We start from the raw sequence: 17,709 nt of genomic DNA on the forward strand, positions 1-17,709 counted from the left end.
CATTTTTCTGAGACACATCTGATTTTGCAGGTACAATGCAGTTACTGGGGACTGGGTTGAAGATGAAGTCCTTATCAAGATGGCTGCACAAGTAAGGTCACACTCTCCTTCATGTTCATTAGCAGCAAGTTTGTAATTCTTTTCTGTTCCACAATAGTGGCAGCAAGATGTTTTCCTCATAGAAGTTTTGAAGTCTCAATGTAACTCATTTCTCCTAACTTTCTGTTTCCTTGGCTCATTCATTATGTTGTGGTGTCCCAACAGCCTTTTGTCCCCGGAGTAGAGTAGAAAATGGAGTCATCCCTTCCCTGTCAGCAACGTGAGGCATTTGTTCCATTTCCAGAGATTTCCCTTCCATTTCACCCCTCCCATTTCCTGCTGGCATCATTTCCCTGCCTGGCAATAGTCCTACTATTTTGTGTGCATCCAAATAACTTCTGCTCTCAGAATGAAAACCCAGTGAATTTTCTGTATGTGAGGTAGAAGATGCTGTCACTTCCCAGTTACATCCTGGGGTTGGTTGTGCACTACTGGCATAGTGTCTGACATCTGGGGAGATGATGCTCTGTTGGGCACATCCTGTGTGGAAGCCTAAATGCAGAGAGCATGAGGTGTGCAAAGCCAGCTTCTCTAGGCAGTCACATGAGTCCGATTCCCAGCTGGAGAGAGAATTTGAATAGCTTATTTGAAAGACATATCATATTTTCTCCACGGGATATTGAGGGGGGCTTATTCCAAGTGTCTTTTGCCCAGATTCCTCTTTACACTGCCAGTGGGTTTTCATTTTTCTTTGAGAAGATATTTTATAGAACCTGTTTGAAAACTGCTTTCTCCAGGATATAAAGGGGGGAAAACATGGTTGTGTCTCTTAGTGGTTAGAAAAGAACTTTGTGGAAATGGCAATGCTGAGTTTTTTCTTTTTCATTTCCGTAGCCTTTTGGCCGTGGAGCGATGCGGGAGTGTTTCAGAACGTAAGTATCTGCTGACTTTATCTTCCTTGGCCTCCATGCAGTATTTTCTTCTGTGGTGACTGGAATTTCACTTTGGTGTGGTGGAAATTTTGTAAAGCTCTCGAGTTCATGTGAGCTCTCTTGGAGGCAAAATACTCATAAAAGTGCAGAAACAGTTACCTTCTTTCTGTGTTCCTGGTATGCTAAAATATCTGAAAATCTGATATGTGGCCATAGGTGTGTGCAGCCTAGAGACCAACTTGAGGCCTATAGTTGGGCAGAGAAAAGGAGAAAAATATTTGGATGGTGCAGACTGAATTTGGAAAGCCTCCATCAGTGAGGAAGGTTATCCTCCCAGAGTTTACTTTGGATTACACGTATCAGAGTAATCCTGTTCTGAGTAAAGCAGAACTTTAACAGCTGTGCTTTCCAGAAGGGTAAAGTGTGGAGGAAGACAGAGGAGGAACTTTTATTTCCTTGGAGAGTCTTAGCAATTGTTGTGGGCATCAGCATCCAGTTTGTGCTAGAAGAATATCTCACCCTTTCCAGGCTCTGGAAAAAAAATGTTTTCTGGAAAATGTACATGTGTGTGTTTAAGAACATTTCCCCTTCTTTCCAGCTGTGGAATCCAGAGAAATTGCATTTCATATCTGGTTTTGCTTCTGGAAAGATAGATAATCCTGAATGACAGAAACACTGGTATAATTTCAGTATCAGTTCTTGCTCGTGGTTGTGTTTGTGCAAAGCCACAGAGATACAGTGGTGAATGAAGCCTGGGAAGTAACAACTCTGAGCCTGCTGAGGTTGCTGCTGACATTGCTTCTAGCTCTTGTTATTTTCCAAATTCCCCATTAGACAGCATTTTGAGAAATGCCATAAACAGAAATTTGTTAGCAGCTTTGCTTTAACCTCTTAGACAAAGAAAGCATAACTTGTATGTCAGCTTCCCACTGCTGGATTTTCTAGAAGTCTCAGTGGTGCACTGATAAATCCCATCTGGAGCTCTCTCTTCTAGGTTTTTGTAACTCTGCAAGTCTTCAATTATGACAGTGACAGCATTAGCTGCACGTGGCTCCATGAACTTCAGAGGATACTGGATTTAAAAGAACATGAGCTACCTTGTTTTATAGAGAGGAATGTGTTCCTTCAAGAGCTGGGGAGGTTTAGATCCTGGCTGAAATTCTGATCTCACTTCCTTGTTCCTTCTCTCCAAGGCCTCTGTTCCAGCAGCTGTCTGCCCATCCCTGCAGGAGCACAGACAGTCTGAAGTTGCTTTGCCTGTAGAGTGTCCCCTGTACCAAGACCTCTGCACCAAGGTCTTGGGAGGGAGAGAGGAAAGGAAGGAAGGAAGGGAAAGGTTTGAGAGTTTGAGTGCTGCCATTAATTAAGGTACCTGCTTAATGCACTTGTCAGCCAGCAGATCCACTGTTAGTTTTCCCGTGCTCCACACCACCCCCTCCTTGCTTTTGAGGGATCTGTGGATTAAAGATTTGCACATCAACAAAAGGTAAAAGTTACATCAGAAAAAGCGTCAGGTGCAGTTTTCCTTCTGGGAGCATGGGGGATAGTCACTGCTGGGTGTTAAGAACACGGCAGTTTGCTTTTATTCCAGGAGAGGTTTCTCTCAGTTCATGTTTGAAATGCCACTCCCTGTTAATTTATGCAGAAAATAATTGTTGACATTAGAACACGGTGTTGAGGTGGCAGCAACCCTTCATACTCTTGGTTTGAGGGAAACAAGGAGGGAAAGGGATTGAGAAAAGGAGGAAGTCCAGAGTAGAACTAGCTGGAGCCAAACCAAACAGTTTGGCATGTCCCAGCCATTCCCATGGAACATTTAATTTTCCCTTGTCCCTACCTCTGCTTCGTGTTTCAGCCAGAATATCTGGTAAATAATTGAGTGTAGTGCTGATCTTGAGGCCTGGCTCTGTCCATGCAGGCAAAGAAATGACAAAGATTGAAGTAAATTTTTGGGGTTTCCTTTCACCACCAATTTGTGTTTCAGGAAAAAGCTGTCCAACTTCTTACACACGCAGAACTGGAAAGGTGCCTATAACTATGTTGCCAAGCAATACATAGAGAGTGTGAGCAGGGATGTGTATTTTGAGGATGTCCGACTGCAGATGGAAGCAAAGCTCTGGGGAGAAGAGTACAACCGGCACAAGCCACCAAAACAGGTACTTTGAAAGTACTGAGCAAAAATGCAGCCTTGCTCTCATTCAGGATTAGTTTTCAACTGAATTTAGCAGGAATTACTTGTTCACATTCCATTAATTTAACTTCTCTTGCCCTCCTGTGTTTTCCATTAAATGATAGTTTATTTTGAATGAAGTAAATGCAGAAATTGCTTTACATTTCCAGAATTAGGGGCTGTGTGTTTGTGAATGTCTCACTGTTCTCAGCTGTTGACTGGAGACCAAGATAAAATGGTGTTTGTATTGCTCTTTGAGATGTGTGCCCAGCTGCTTTTGAGATAACCAGAGATGTCACAGAATTTATTGCCAGCAGCAGTCTCAGCAAGCACTTAACTGTTAGTGCTCCAGGAAGGTAGATGCTTAAATCTTGTAGACCTACCCAAAAACGTAACTAGCATTGGTTTTTAAGAAGAACTGGAAACCTGCTGGAAGCCTTAACAATTTTAATAGCCAAAATGAGTGCTTTTGAGTATGTGGGGTATGTGCACTGCCTCCCATATGAGGGTCAGTTAATAACTACCTGTTTCACAACAGCGAGGTGAGGTATAGAGTGAAGCGCACAGAGAGGAATCTGGAAATCTAGAAATTTTAAATGCCACATGGAGGAAAAGAAGTGAAAGAGTTGTGATGGTTTCTCCTTTAGGAATGTGTCTGGAACAGAGGGAGGAAGTAGGGCAGGATACAGAGATGCCCAAGTGGTAGTTACCCTCAGTCCTTCTCTGAAAAGGCATTTCTTCAAGTTGTGCTGTAGTGACTCTGTGATTTCCTCTCTGGTACAGACTCTTTGCAGTGCACTCTTAGGGTACCCACAAAATAAAATAGAAAGCCAGCACTTGCTAGGAATTTTTCAGAGGGATTTGTTGCAGGAGTGAGCTGTTTTGTAGTGTCTGCTTTTAATTTGTGGAATTCCTCCAATAGCCCAAGAAGCATGTGACTCTTCCCCCACTCCCTTGTTAAACAGACGGATCTTTGCAATTGTTCAGCTTCTTGCGTTGGGAAGGTTTTCACAGCTGGAGGATTCACACACACTTTGATCTGAAGACAGTATTCTGTTAGTCATTGTTTATCTTCTTTTCCTCCCCAGGTGGATATAGTACAGACCTGTATTATTGAAATGAAGAATAGACCTGGAAAGCCTCTCTTTCATTTGGAACATTACATCGAGGGCAAATACATCAAATACAACTCCAATTCTGGATTTGTGCGGGACGACAACATCCGTCTCACTCCGCAAGTGAGCCTTTGTTTAGTGCTTTCCATAAAGACTGCTGCAGGGAATTTTTTGGCCCTATCCAGAGGTCTTGCATTACTGCCAAGAAAGGAAACTGCAGGCTCTCCAGTACAACGCCAAATTAATTTCTCTGCTTGCAGTTTGTTGGCCCCTTCCTTGGGGCCTGCTCTTTCAAGCACTGGGTGCTGCTTTGTTGCATTTCAGTGTCTGTTGGTTTTAGTTGAGTTGAACAGGGTTAATAGTCTTTAGAAACTTTAAGCCCTTTGACTTTAATTGTAACTGCAGGCATTGAAATATTTCAAGCTTTTTTCAAATTAAGGCAGTGAGAGAGATCTCTCATGTACTATGTACTGAACGGGTTTTTTGGTGCCTCACGTAATGTACAAAAGGAGGTGGCAGATATCCAACTTGTGTAAATAACAAATCTAGGCCATTTGCACATAAAAAGGTGGGTTTTTTTAGCTACAACTTCTGAAGAGCTGAATCTGAGATTGCATGTAGAAATACACGTACAGATTTCAAGTGATTCTTGGATCTTGTAAAAGAACTTCAAAATACTATTGAAAAATGCAAAGTGGTCAATGTGGCAAAGGAATGTTTTACTAGGCCTTGAGAGTTTTGTTCATTATATTTTTTTCCCCACTCTTTTTAAGGTATTTGTCATGATGCTTAATGTAAGCAGAGAATTTATGTTCTGGGCTGTCTGAATCAGTGCTGTGCTTTCACCGATTGGGAACAAAATGTTCCATGGTACTTGCTGCAGTTAAAATGTTTGTCTATCACCACCAGTTACTTCCCCCAGGCCTGGCAGCACTTCTTTGGAGGCCTTCCCAGAAGATTCCTAATATCTCAGCTTCATGCTGAAGAGAAGGGCTATTTTACCTGATTCTTGAAATGTGTTTTTTGAAGAAGAGTACAAGTGTACACTTCATTATCTGATGCAAAAATGTAGAGACAGAGCAGCCCTTCAGGGGGACCTCCCAGAAGGGAAGGAGAATTTGTGGCGTGCTCATTTTTTTTCGAAATGTGGCTGATCTTTGCTTATTGGCAGAAGGAAGCACTGTCCCAGAGATGCAGAGCTTGCAGATCCACAGACACAGACAGAATGTTTATACAGAAGTTATTCTACACTGGCTTCAGAGCCCACTGTTGTTCCCTCTACCAGCCAGCTCCTCAGTCCCAAAGGTGAAGACTGTAGTGGGAAACAATTTCTAGTACAGGAAGGAGGAACAAAGCAATTTCCTCTCCCCTGCCTGTGTCCACTGCTGTTTTTCTCCCTGCCTCTTTTAGCCCACCCGCTAGATGGAGCAGGTTGGAGAGACAAGCCACTACGTGTTTTTAGTCTCTTACTGCTTTCATCATGATGTTTATACCAGTTACATTTCACTGCCAGGGTTATCAGACTTCCCATTTATAACAGGTGAATATCTGTTGCTGTTTTCAGTAGATCAAGGAAGAGTGTTCTCAGACATCTTCTATGGTTCTTTCCAGGCCTTCAGTCACTTCACCTTTGAGCGCTCAGGACACCAACTCATTGTCGTTGATATCCAGGGAGTTGGAGATCTTTACACGGACCCTCAGATCCACACAGAGAATGGTACAGACTTTGGAGATGGCAACCTAGGTAAAATCAGCGATCTGTTTGACATGCTGTGGATGCTTAGTTTCTGTTCCCAGCTCTCTGCTGAGCAGGCACTGCAGGGCTGAGTCAGCTGGCACATTTCTGAAGGGGAAGTTCTATTGTGAGGAGTCCCTGAACAGGGCAGCTGTCATGCAAGGGAACATTTAAAATGAGAGCTGATCTTGGCTCGTGTCTCCTGGCCTACTCTTAAATAAGTAATGAAATTAAGTAGCTTCCTGCAATGTGAGAGCAATAACAGTGGCCTTTAATTTCCTTGCCACATTGCAGGAATGGATACAGCTGAATGTGGAGAGGTAAGCGCTGCATATTTTTAAATCTGCAAGTGTCTATACATGAAGCTGTTCATAGGACAGAGAAAGCTTTGTAAGCAGGATCAGATTTAGGCATGTTTCTCAGTGATACAGCCAATTTAGGTTTTTATTATGTCTTCTGCATATATAGCTTTTGAAGATTTTTCAGACTTCCTTTAACTCTTGTGCAGAGAGAGTGGAAAGCTCTTACAGGTGTTGAAATAAAATGGAGGTGGGTTGAGCTGTATGTGCTCAAAGCATTTTTTTTTTTTCTTTCTTTCTCTTGACTTTTTAGAAAAAGCTTTGAGACTTCTGGCTTTTAATAAGTGAACTGTAATATAAAATTCGGGTAAACCCTTTCTTCACTTTTTTTAATGCTGTAGGTGTTCGAGGTATGGCCTTGTTCTTTCATTCTCATTTCTGCAACAAGATCTGCAAGAGCATGGGACTTGCACCATTTGATCTTTCATCCAAAGAGAAAAATGCCTTGGATTATAATAAAAAATTGCTTGTAAGTACTTGAAGGAAAAAAAAAGTGTAACTGAGCAGTACAGCTAGTTTATCCTCACTTTAAAAGCTCTGTAAATAAAACTGAAATACGCTGTTTACATGGAAAATAAAAAGCACCTAATCACTAATGTTGCAGTTTAAATACAGCAGTTTAAAGCTGACTTGTTCATACTTGTCTCTGAATTAATGCTGTAGCTGTAATTGACAGGAAACCTTGTAACATGGTGTATATTTAGGACCATGTAGGTCTTTGAATGCTGAAATCATTGGTAAGTTTTGTATCTCACAAGCCTGCTTGTCTTTAACTAATCTCAGTTTCAGCTGATTTTAGTGGGAATGGGACTTGATGAAACACTTTGAACAAAATTCAGCCCTAAACAGAACTCTCTCTGACTGTAAAAATGCCAGGACTTGATATTTTGTTGGGGCGTAGAACTTCTCAGAGCAAATTCTTCTGTATACATTTGTGTATTTATACCTCCTCTTCGATAGAGGACTCCTGATAAACATCCATGTTGGCTTATGTGGTACAGTTAGAATACACAGAAGGATTATTCACGGGACTTTGTGGTTGATTTGCCAAGGAATCTGCTCAGACCATCCTCCGTGGCACCGAGGAGAAGTGTGGCAGCAGCCGGGTGAGGACGGTGTCCGGCAGTCGGCCCCCTCTGCTCTGCCGCCTGTCTGAGAACTCGGGGGATGAAAGCATGAGCGACGTGGCCTTTGACTCCCTGCCCTGCTCCCCTTCCTCAGCAACCCCTCACAGCCACAAGGTGGACATGCTTAGTGAGTGAGCCTCATACATCACCTCTGGGGGGTTCCTGAATGTTGGACAGGGACTTAATTAGTCAGTTTTAAACCCAACAGCGTATTGCTTTAGTCCAGAGTACTTGTTTCTAGTGTTCCTGTTTGGGCAGAAATAAAACTGAAAGGACTTCTTTGTAGATAATTAATGCATGGATGCTTCTGTGAAAAAACAGCAGTAAAATGATGATGTCTAGAGCTTTCTCCTCATGCACATTGTCCTTACAATAAGAAGCAAATATTTTTCTCCCTAGATTGGCCTGTGTTCAATGAAGTAGATAACTTGGTTCACAAAGACTATGATCAGCTTGATAACCAAAGGGTGAGTGTCTTTTCAACAGAGAATGAGGTTGCAGTTCCCTAATGAATGTGTCTTTAAAGGACTTCTCAAAAGCTTTGTGCAGTAAAAGCACATAAAGGTGCTCTGCCTTCATTGTTGCAGCTCCTGTTGCCTTCATGCATTTGCTGTTTCTAGTAAAGGAAGAACATTTTATTTTAAAATAGTATTCATTATTCTTTTTCCACCAGAAATTTATTTTCATCTGATGTATTTTAGTAGGTAATTAAAGTGTGTGTCTGTTCCCCTGCCTGCATGTTGTGTCTTGGGCACTTGTGCCAACTGTTGTGGTCTGAAAACTAAGCAGAAACCCTATGGATTAGGCCTCTGCAAATCCTGGTACTGTGGGATGTTGCAGAACCTCACCTGAGGAGATGCAAGAAGTTCGCAATGGACTTTTTCCAGTGCTGGACCTTAGTACCAGTTACTAGCTTATCTTTTAACTGAATACTGAAAACTGTATCTAGTGGACTCTTGACTTGATAAAATATGCGAGTCTTTGATTTATTTTTTTAATGTATTTATTTTTTTATATATATGTAAGAGAGAAGACAATCTTAGACAGTACCTTCTGTATCATTAAGTGTTGTTCTGTCTGTCAGAGGCAGCACAACATTACAGTCATTTTCATCCTGTATAACCATCCAGTATTTTTCACTGAACCAGCAAAAGGTTTGCTCTATGGGAAATGTCAAGCTGAGATCTTTACAAAGGATAGTGCTAATGCTGTTCTGTTCTTGTGTTCTGTAGGATTTTGAAAATGGTGGAGACAGTGGATACCCCAGTGAAAAGAGAAGTGAGATGGAAGATCTGGATCATAGAGAAAAGGTGAGAACCTGACTCTGGGTTTAGCAGAGTTGGGCCTGTTCATACTTGAACTGTTTTCATAGAAGAATCTTATTTTTTATCCCTCTTGATCTAGGCTTTGTAAACAAAGGAACAGACAAATTTCCATGTGTTGCAAAATTACTTATTCATCTTGGGAATGACAGTTTTACAGGAAAAAGATGATTTGTAATGAGGAGCTTAATTTCAATCATATTTGATTACATACTGTTGTGGGGGTTTTATTACTAAATTTGGAAAATGTAGCCAGCTTCTTGTCATGTGGAATCCATGAATATGATCTGCTTTCAGCCTCTTACCCTGTCTACTTTATATGGCTTGAATATCACAGAACTTAATGTTGTTATCAGTTAATAACATGCGACTTTAGAATCCCTGTGGGTAAGTTGGTTGCTCCTTTAAAATACAAACTTTTAAATAAATGCTTTTTGACCTCAAGATCTTCACAAGATATTTAATTAGAAGACAGGAAAGAGAATACTGCTTCCAAAGATACCAGTCCTTTTGTCACCTGTGAAGGTATTTGTCATGGCATCTCCAGCTCACAGGATTAAAGCCTGTGTGTGCCATGTTCTTTACCATTTTGGTATGTTTCTTATTACGCTGTGATATCACTGAAAGAAAAGGATCCAGTGGAATCAATTTTGGTCATGGTCAGTAATAATTCTGCTGGATAGGAATTGTCTAGAGGGATAACTGGCACACAGCAGTTGCTGCAAATCAAATGATGTAAATCTTTACATTAACGTAGGGCCATTCAAACAACATCCGGAGACAGGAGTCTGATGAAGACAGTTTGGGAAGCTCTGCAAGGGTAAATAAAGCAGAAATGTTCATAGACTGAGTCTGCTGCTCTGCTTGTCCTTTGTTCCACTCATCTAACCACATCACTAAATCAGATTCATTGTCCCTCCCTTTTCAGCTACAGAATATGTTTATTAATATCAATTTACCACTTTGTGTTGTTTCCTTTTTTGTTTTGTCTTTACTTTCCAGTTAAAGAAGTACTGTTAAAGAAACTGTCACCTCTGTAACTGATCCCTGACATAAATTAGTGATTATGCATGGGTTTCTCACTTTAAAATAATAATTATAGTTCTGTGGAATTTTGTTCCTGTCTGACTAGATTATAATTCCTTTCTGTACTTCATTTTTGGAATTGCATCCTGTATGTGGTTGTATGATTTCTTGAAAACATACAGTGTTTGAGATAGGTGACGGTAGCTGTCTCCACTGTGTATCTCACTGAGCTAGGGAAGACCAGGGTTCTTTTATGTTTTTACAAAATATAACTTCTGTGATAATTGGTCTGTGGCTGTAAACTTAAACAAATAACTACTCTGCAAGGAAAGAAAAAACAGCTTTGACAACAATAATTTATTTAGATACACTTTTCAGAATTTCCTTGTAAATATTATATATTGCTGTTTTAGGAAATTGAAACAGCTTTAACAGAGTGGAGTTCTTTGCCAGTAACCTTCCCTGTTGTGTTCCCCTCTGTTTCAAAGACTTTCATTTTGATAGGATTGTTTTCAGCTACTGTTTGCCACCCACCAGTTGTGTTGAAAAATTTATTCTCATTTGTGTTGCACCTCCTGAGAAACACCAATGCATGTATCTGCCTGTCATCTTCTGCATTGTTACTTCTCGTTTTTCTAGAGCTCTAGAATGCAAGCAGCATTTAAAGTGTTGTGAACTGAAATTCTGATCACAAATGTGTGGGTTTAATTTTTTTCTGCATGGATAACAGCACTTGCAATGTGACTATTCAGTTGCTTTTTTTCTGATTCAGAACTCAAAGATGATTCTTTGCTTCATTGCAAAGTGATGATGTTTAGATTAGAAAAAGAGGGCTTTACTCTTTCTTTAATGATGATTAATAACCATTTATTCAGCTAACATGACTTTTGAAAGTTGTGTCTCAAATTACAGTATTTACTAAGAAGTAGCAATATTAATGGAGGCTTTGATTTCTGGATGGCAATCCATATATATGAAAATTTTAATTTTGCATATAAATAATAGTTTATTTCATATTTCAGATCAGTGTGGAGAAATGGAATTTGTACAACTCTTCCAGAGTTCATGTCCACAGACCATCCTGTGTTGCCCAAGAAATTCAGAGGCTCAATGCACTAGAACTTGAAAAGAAAATTGGGAAGTCAGTCCTTGGAAAGGTAGGATGGGTCTAGTAATCCTCTTTTCTCCAACTGGAAAGAAACATATTTATTACTTACATAGAGGTGTTGCCCTGCATGAGTTTATTTGTGCAGGTGAAAATAAACACATGCATAGCTTTGTGTCCCCATCCATACTGTATGAAGGACATCTTAGCTCAGGAACCTGCGAGTTTCATCTGCTTTTGGACTTGCAGCATCTGGGCTCCTTTGGGAAGGACCCTGCTGTTGGTTAGTCTCCCTCTCCAGAGGCATCATACAGGGAAGTTACAGTGGGATAGCTATGGTGTGCCTGACCCACATACCTTGCACATAGGCAAGGCTGGGCTCCTGAAAAGTGGTAGCATGGACCAACTCTTTTTACTCCAGACTATTCAAGATAATGCAAATGTGAATTAAGTTTCAGTTTATGTATGGGCTTAAGCCCACGCTTAAAACACGGTGTAGATCTTCCTGAACATCCTGAGAGCCTTAGGTATTCTCAAAACTCTTGGTTTGTGAAGAAGCCAATTTTTCCCTTGGGGAGGGAAGTCAAAAAGCCCCTCAAAATCCCATGGCATGTTTGGAATGAAATCCTGCCCCCCACTGATAATGAAGGCTTCAGTGGTGTGAGGATTTTACCCCTGCTAGCCTTCATTTTGTGTGCCTCAGGTTAATTCCTCCCCTGGGAGGGCCCTTGCCAAGCACTGAAGTCTGTGCCCCACGGTCACTGCTGTTTGCCTTGCTGGCTGCAGAGCCAGGCAGTTGCAGGCTGGGTGCCTTTAACTGTGATTCCCTCCTAGAGCTCTCCAAGGTCCCAGCAGATGTGCCAGGGCATGCCCCTAAGACCTGGTAAAGGATGGGCACAAGGCTTTGGAAGGATCAGATCCATATGAAATACCTGTGCCTCTTCCCTGTGCAATGGTGCTCCAGGTTCACTTGGCCATGGTTCGCTACCACGAAGCCGGGCGTTTCTGCGGGAAGGACAAGGAGTGGGATCAGGAGTCGGCCCTGTTTCACCTGGAACATGCTGCAGACTGTGGGGAGCTGGAAGCCATCGTTGGGTTAGGACTCATGTGCTTTCAGCTGCCACATCACATTCTTTCTGAGGTCACTGTGGAGGTAAACACATCAAAGAAAATGCCAAAATGCAGATTAATGGTGCATTGTAAAAGTAAGAAGAGCAGGAAGTAGAGAGAAAACAGTCACCATAGTTTAGGTGTTCTGTAGCCCCTCAGAGAAAAGAAATGACTTTGTAATTAAGGACTTGGACAAAACAGCAAAAAATGCTGCCTCTTTCTGGTTTTGCCAGGAAATTACTGCATGCCTTTGGGAAGTTTCTGAAGTCATCTTCACTGTTCAGCTGCTTTGTTTCTTGTGGCTGTGCCTGTTTCTGTTTCTCAGACACACCAAACACTTGCAGCCACTACTGACATGGAGAAACTGCATTTAGTGTTAGAGAGAGGAAGGGATGGTTTTGCTTAGAAACATGCATTTGAAAGGTTTTGTTTGTTTTACCAGGACACAAAGGAGAACAGAAATAAAGGATTTAATTACTTGCTGAGAGCAGCAGAAGCTGGAGACCGGCCTTCCATGATTCTGATAGCACGAGCATATGATACAGGTGTAAATCTTGCTGCAGACAGGTATGTTACTTTTAATTAAGGATAATTTTAAATTTTAAGAAGTTTAAAAATGCTGTTACCTCAGTAAGTCCCTCTTAATTTGACCTTCCAAAAGGCCTTTTGAGTTATTTCTTTTTTAGCATTTTAGTTGAGTTTTTAAAAGTGGACAAATATTAACTTCCTTAAGTACCAAATATAACAGGTGATGATAGTGGTTTTTCTAGTTCTGTATTTTAGCATGTCCTTGTTATTTACGTGAGTCTTCTGTTTTGTACAACAGTGAAACTTTAAATTTCACCTTTCCCAAACAACATTATGCTTTTAATTGAAGTGCACTGAGCATTCTCAATATGAAAATCACTGATTTTGAAGTATTTATGAAAAAAAACTCTCTGCAAATTCAGATTTTTTTCTAAATCAGTTATCTTCACAAATATAAATGCTACACCAAAACCACACAACTGGTAATGAAGCTCAGATTCCAGAGTTCAGCAAAACACTTCAGTCTGATACTTTTTCCTCTCTAATTCCTGCATAAAGTGACCCCAGCCTCATTTTGCTGTAGTGACCTGATGCTGCAGTGCAGTTAGTGAGCCTCCATGAGAACGTTTGCTTTCTTGGGAGCATCAAAGCTCTGAGAAGTCAGTGCAAAATTGGATTCTGAATCTCCAGTGCAAAGTACATTTGTTGCCTAAGGGAACCATCTTCAAAAATTGTGTTTAACTTCAGAGCCCAGGACTGGAAGGAGGCCCTGCACTGGTACAACGCTGCACTGAACATGACTGACTACGATGAGGGAGGGGAGTATGATGGCACTCAGGATGAGCCCCGCTATCTGCTCCTGGCCAGGGAAGCAGAGATGTTAATGACAGGAGGGTTCCACCTGGATAAGGATCCACAGAGATCAGGTGGGGCCTTGTTTTGTTTCTGTAATCAGTAATCCTGCTTTTCCTTCCCTTTTACCCCAGCATGAACCCCAAAAATAGAATTCCTGCTTTATCTGTTACAAAACATCCAGGGGGTCAGCACCTTTGGATCTGTGGGTGAAGCTGCAATGATGCTGGGTGTAACAAGGCTGGAAACAGAAACAGCAAAAGAGCAGATCTTGGCAATGACGGGGTAGTGGGTGGTGCCAGGTCCAATTATGTGGCACGCTGCGTCGCTACCAGGCAACCTTCACTGCCTTCCAAGTTGCTCTTTTGGGTCACTCCTCTCAGATGCAGGTTGCTGCTTGTATTTTGAGTTACACCCATGACTCCCAGCCCCTGCACGATATTCCCTTACTTGCTATGTAATCTCCATGTTCAATGTGTGTGTCTTTAGAGTCCTCTTGGGGCGTCCTACAGGCCGGTCATATTTCCAGTCCTTCACAATACATTGAAGAGCCATCAGCAGCCAGTCATACAACTTTAACCCAGATTCCCAGCTGATGTAACTCTGACACTATTAAAACACACCCACACATCCTGCCCTGCAGTTTGATCTCAATTTCTCCTTTTGTCCTTTATTTGCTTCAGGCTAAAGCAATGTTTTTCCTTTACTCTGTCAACATAACTGATCCTGTTTCTTCCTCTAGGTGAGCTTTACACAGAAGCAGCAGAAGCAGCAATGGAAGCCATGAAAGGCAGACTGGCAAATCAGTACTACCAAAAAGCAGAAGAGGCTTGGGCGATGATGGAAGAATGATGCTGAAATTAAGCAGTTCTTGTATATAAATTTTTTATAAACTTGCTGCATTTGCAGCTAAAAAGCTATATTTTTATGTGATGTTACCAGTTCCTTTTTTTGTATTTCAGTTTTCTAAGGTTTTTTGAGGGGAGAAATTCAAATGTAACTATGTAGGGTGCCATAGCATACTTCTGTTAGTGTTTTACAGCTGTAATACAGACATACTTGACCTTTTGTACTTTTTTAACTGTCAGAGGGCTTAGTTTTTTTGATCAGAAAAATGAAGCCTTATTGTTTAGGTTTCACATGTCCTGGTTTTTTTGCAGCAAATGATCAATATGTTTACATTTTTATTCTCCTCCCCATGCACAGAAAAACATTTTCCTAAATTCTCAGCATTTCTTCATCATTTTTGGTGTAACTCACCAAATTTGCACGAGTGTAAATTTTCAGTTTATGGATGCAACTGCTGATATTAATAAGGAGTCCCATTCTATTATGCTGGCATTGTTGGACACTTCTGTTATTCTCAGATGAATTCCAGATACAATCCTTACAGTTTAGGGAGGGGTGGGAAAGATGCTTCAGATTGGCAGTGAGGATGTTCAGGATGGAAAGTTTTATTCATCACCAGCATTGCATATCACACCATTAAAAAAATCATTCCTGATGAGGCGAGGCATCCAGCTACCTCTCTCATTTTCACATTTTGCACCATATAATAGCTTAGTTGTATAAAATTCTATTGATCTTACATTTGTCCAATGCTGTACAGTAGCAAGATCTGTAATATATGGGTAATTTGAAGTTATTTTTACAGTGGCATCTCAGTTCTCAGTGAAGCTAGATCATCTCACTTAAAAGGAGAATATGCTTTTCACCATTTCCAGAGGGATGTTTGAAAAGGTTAGAAAATGTTAATTTGCCTTTTATATGTACAGAAAACAATTTATATGGTTTAAATATATTTTAAAATGGTATTTTATCTGAAAATGGTTTCAAATGTCAGTTAGAGGAAAATTGCTGGTTAAAAGGGGAGAACAGTATCATCCCCAAACACTTGTATCTGTGTCTGTTTGGTCCTGACCAGTAATGGGAGGGCAACTATGTGGTGGTGGTTGAATTATCATTGCATAGAGAGAAGTTTCTTCCAAATCTGGTATTTTATTCCGTCTCTGTGGATAATACAAAAGCTGTTCCTATTCCTTGGCTGTGGTTAACAGTAATTTTGCAGGAGATTTAAGGTGGAAGCTTCTGCTTCCTTGGCCTTACAGTCTCCTGAGGGTGTAAATTGATGTCCATAAGGGGCAGCCCCTGTCAAGGGCTGAATAACCAACAGTGCTCACCACTTCAGCCAAGCTGTTAAAAACATGCTTAAAGCTAAGCAGGCTGTGAGATGGTGCAGTTGAACAGGATTTTTTGCATGCATAGCCCAGTAATATTAATTTCTTGTAAAATGCAGAAACTGCTCAAGGAGCAGAAGTCAGTCCTCCCTTTCCTGTGCAGTGCCACCCGCTGGGCTCAGGTTGTGCTCCCCGTTTTCTCTTTCTGGCAAGTGGATCTTGAATTACTGTTCAGACAGTATCCAAGGATGATGTTAATAACAACTGCCACTATCTGAAAGATCTCCTGCTGGCTAAGGGTGTGAGATAACAAGATTTGGACCTTTCAAGGAGAGAAGGGAGTTATCTTTGGATGTTATGCTTCTGGGTGGGTGCTGTAACCACCAGGCAATTGTAGCCATGAGTAGTCTTGCAACACATGGCAACATCTTGCTGTACATTGCAGGGCTTGTGGGGACAGTAGTGCCCACGGCCTTTTTAGTTTGTTTTTGTTTTGAGAGTGAAGGCAAAGCTCTTCACCCATTGATGGAGGAGTATCGAATTTCTAGATCTCAGTTGGTCTTTGGTGGTATTAACCAAGGTACTAAAGCAGCCGGATCTTTGGACCTAAGATGGTGAAAAAGAACCAGAGTTTGTAGGATTGCAAATCAGATGAATGTTTTAAGTGCCTATCCAAAGTTCTGCTTCAGATACTTAAAGCCTCTTTGGGACATGGCCTTTTTTGCTGTTTCAGTTCATAGCATTAAAATTCCAGCTGTGACTTCGAAAGACAGCTGAATAGTCTGTGTTTTGTGCAGAACCAATACAGTGTAGGCACTATAATGAATTCAGACAAAAGGATTTGTTTTCCTCATAAGGTGTTGATGCCAAGTCTTTGAGATTTTCCTTGAGAAGGAAACGTGTGACAACACCACCAATCATGTAGGGAGGAGACTAAAAGTGCCCCTCTAAAATGTGTGTGTAAGGGATGTAGAGTGTAATTATTGACACATTTTGGTGTAGTTTAATTTGCTAAATTCAGTAGTTGCTAAAGTTGCTGAGAGCTCTGTGTAGATCTGGTATGTAAATGTGCACACAACTCATTGCAAAAATTACTATGATTAAATCTTTGTTTGCAAATACTACTTTTTAGTGATGAAGACTACCTTCTGTCCTAAGATGGTATCATATGATTTAGCCATACAATAAATGGGAGTGTCAATAATATGAAATTTTTTTATGTTTACAGAAATAACTGTATTCTGTGACATTTTTGAAGGGAAAAACTATATATTTGACAGACTTTTGGAGTGATATTGCTACATGCTGTATTTTTAATCTATTCACAATGAATAAAAATCTGTATTTGTACAAAATGTGAAAATAAATCTGAGGCTCAGCCTCCCAGAACTTACCCGGGTTCAGTGTTTCCAGATGTCAGTGGGAATATTGCTTGGGTAAGGACAGTGAGATGGAAGCCTTTGTTTGTGTGTCAGACATGCAAATACTGCCTGCCTGCATCACTTAGTCCTCTCGTTCACTTTGTCTGGTTTCATTCTGGCTGGTCAATAAAATTGTTCTTTTTGTCACTTTTCTCAGTAGAGTTTTATTTTTTTGCATGTGGGGGTTTGCTTTTGGTTTTTTCTTTTATAATTTGCCAAAATTCAGTCCTATTATTGCAAGCTTCCAGAAATTCTCTGTGTTGTTTGTAGCATTCCATCCCTGATTTTGCTCACTTTCGACTGTCTCAGTAACAAACTGGGAGGAAATAAATTAGATGTTGCCAACAAAATCTGGTTTTCTCAAGAAAACTGAAGGGTTGATGTGCTCTTTGATTTGCATTCGATTTCAAACTGTTAAAAATGGAGCTCTTATTTAGCAATAAAAAAAGGCAACATAAAAGCAATAAAAACAGACAGGTAGAACTTATTGTACCTGTGTAGTTTAAACAGCATGAAATTATTCTCTAGCACAGGCACAGAATCTCCTAACAAAAAAAGCCCCAGCTGGGCCTCTGCAGTGTAGAATCAGTAAGAAAAATGGTGAAATTTGGCACTGCTATAGCTTTGTAGCCTTTGTAACATTTAGCTATAGCTGCTGTCACAGAGAGCTGGAGTGTTTGGCAAGTTAACA

General features: G+C 40.8%; 1 protein-coding gene across 8 annotated transcripts in view; it reads left to right on the top strand.

Annotated features, from left to right (window-relative positions):
* Positions 1 to 17,709, top strand: part of EEF2K (eukaryotic elongation factor 2 kinase) — a 35,853-nt gene that overhangs the window by 11,941 nt on the left and 6,203 nt on the right. For 6 of the 8 annotated variants that reach the window (XM_032703977.1, XM_032703975.1, XM_032703980.1 and 3 more), the window contains 15 exons: positions 31 to 91; positions 934 to 971; positions 2,956 to 3,127; positions 4,230 to 4,379; positions 5,868 to 6,000; positions 6,692 to 6,819; positions 7,403 to 7,604; positions 7,877 to 7,944; positions 8,710 to 8,787; positions 9,557 to 9,619; positions 10,848 to 10,982; positions 11,895 to 12,083; positions 12,483 to 12,607; positions 13,316 to 13,494; positions 14,163 to 17,170. In XM_032703977.1, the coding sequence (XP_032559868.1) occupies positions 31 to 91; positions 934 to 971; positions 2,956 to 3,127; positions 4,230 to 4,379; positions 5,868 to 6,000; positions 6,692 to 6,819; positions 7,403 to 7,604; positions 7,877 to 7,944; positions 8,710 to 8,787; positions 9,557 to 9,619; positions 10,848 to 10,982; positions 11,895 to 12,083; positions 12,483 to 12,607; positions 13,316 to 13,494; positions 14,163 to 14,272 (1,831 nt within the window). In that variant the 3' untranslated portion in view covers positions 14,273 to 17,170. Of the gene's footprint in view, positions 1 to 30; positions 92 to 933; positions 972 to 2,955; positions 3,128 to 4,229; positions 4,380 to 5,867; positions 6,001 to 6,691; positions 6,820 to 7,402; positions 7,605 to 7,876; positions 7,945 to 8,709; positions 8,788 to 9,556; positions 9,620 to 10,847; positions 10,983 to 11,894; positions 12,084 to 12,482; positions 12,608 to 13,315; positions 13,495 to 14,162; positions 17,171 to 17,709 lie in introns of those variants that run through there. The other 2 variants (XR_004359891.1, XM_032703981.1) reach the window with 2 other exon arrangements.

The sequence above is a fragment of the Chiroxiphia lanceolata genome, chromosome 16 (assembly GCF_009829145.1).
Source record: "Chiroxiphia lanceolata isolate bChiLan1 chromosome 16, bChiLan1.pri, whole genome shotgun sequence".
NCBI lineage: Eukaryota > Metazoa > Chordata > Aves > Passeriformes > Pipridae > Chiroxiphia > Chiroxiphia lanceolata.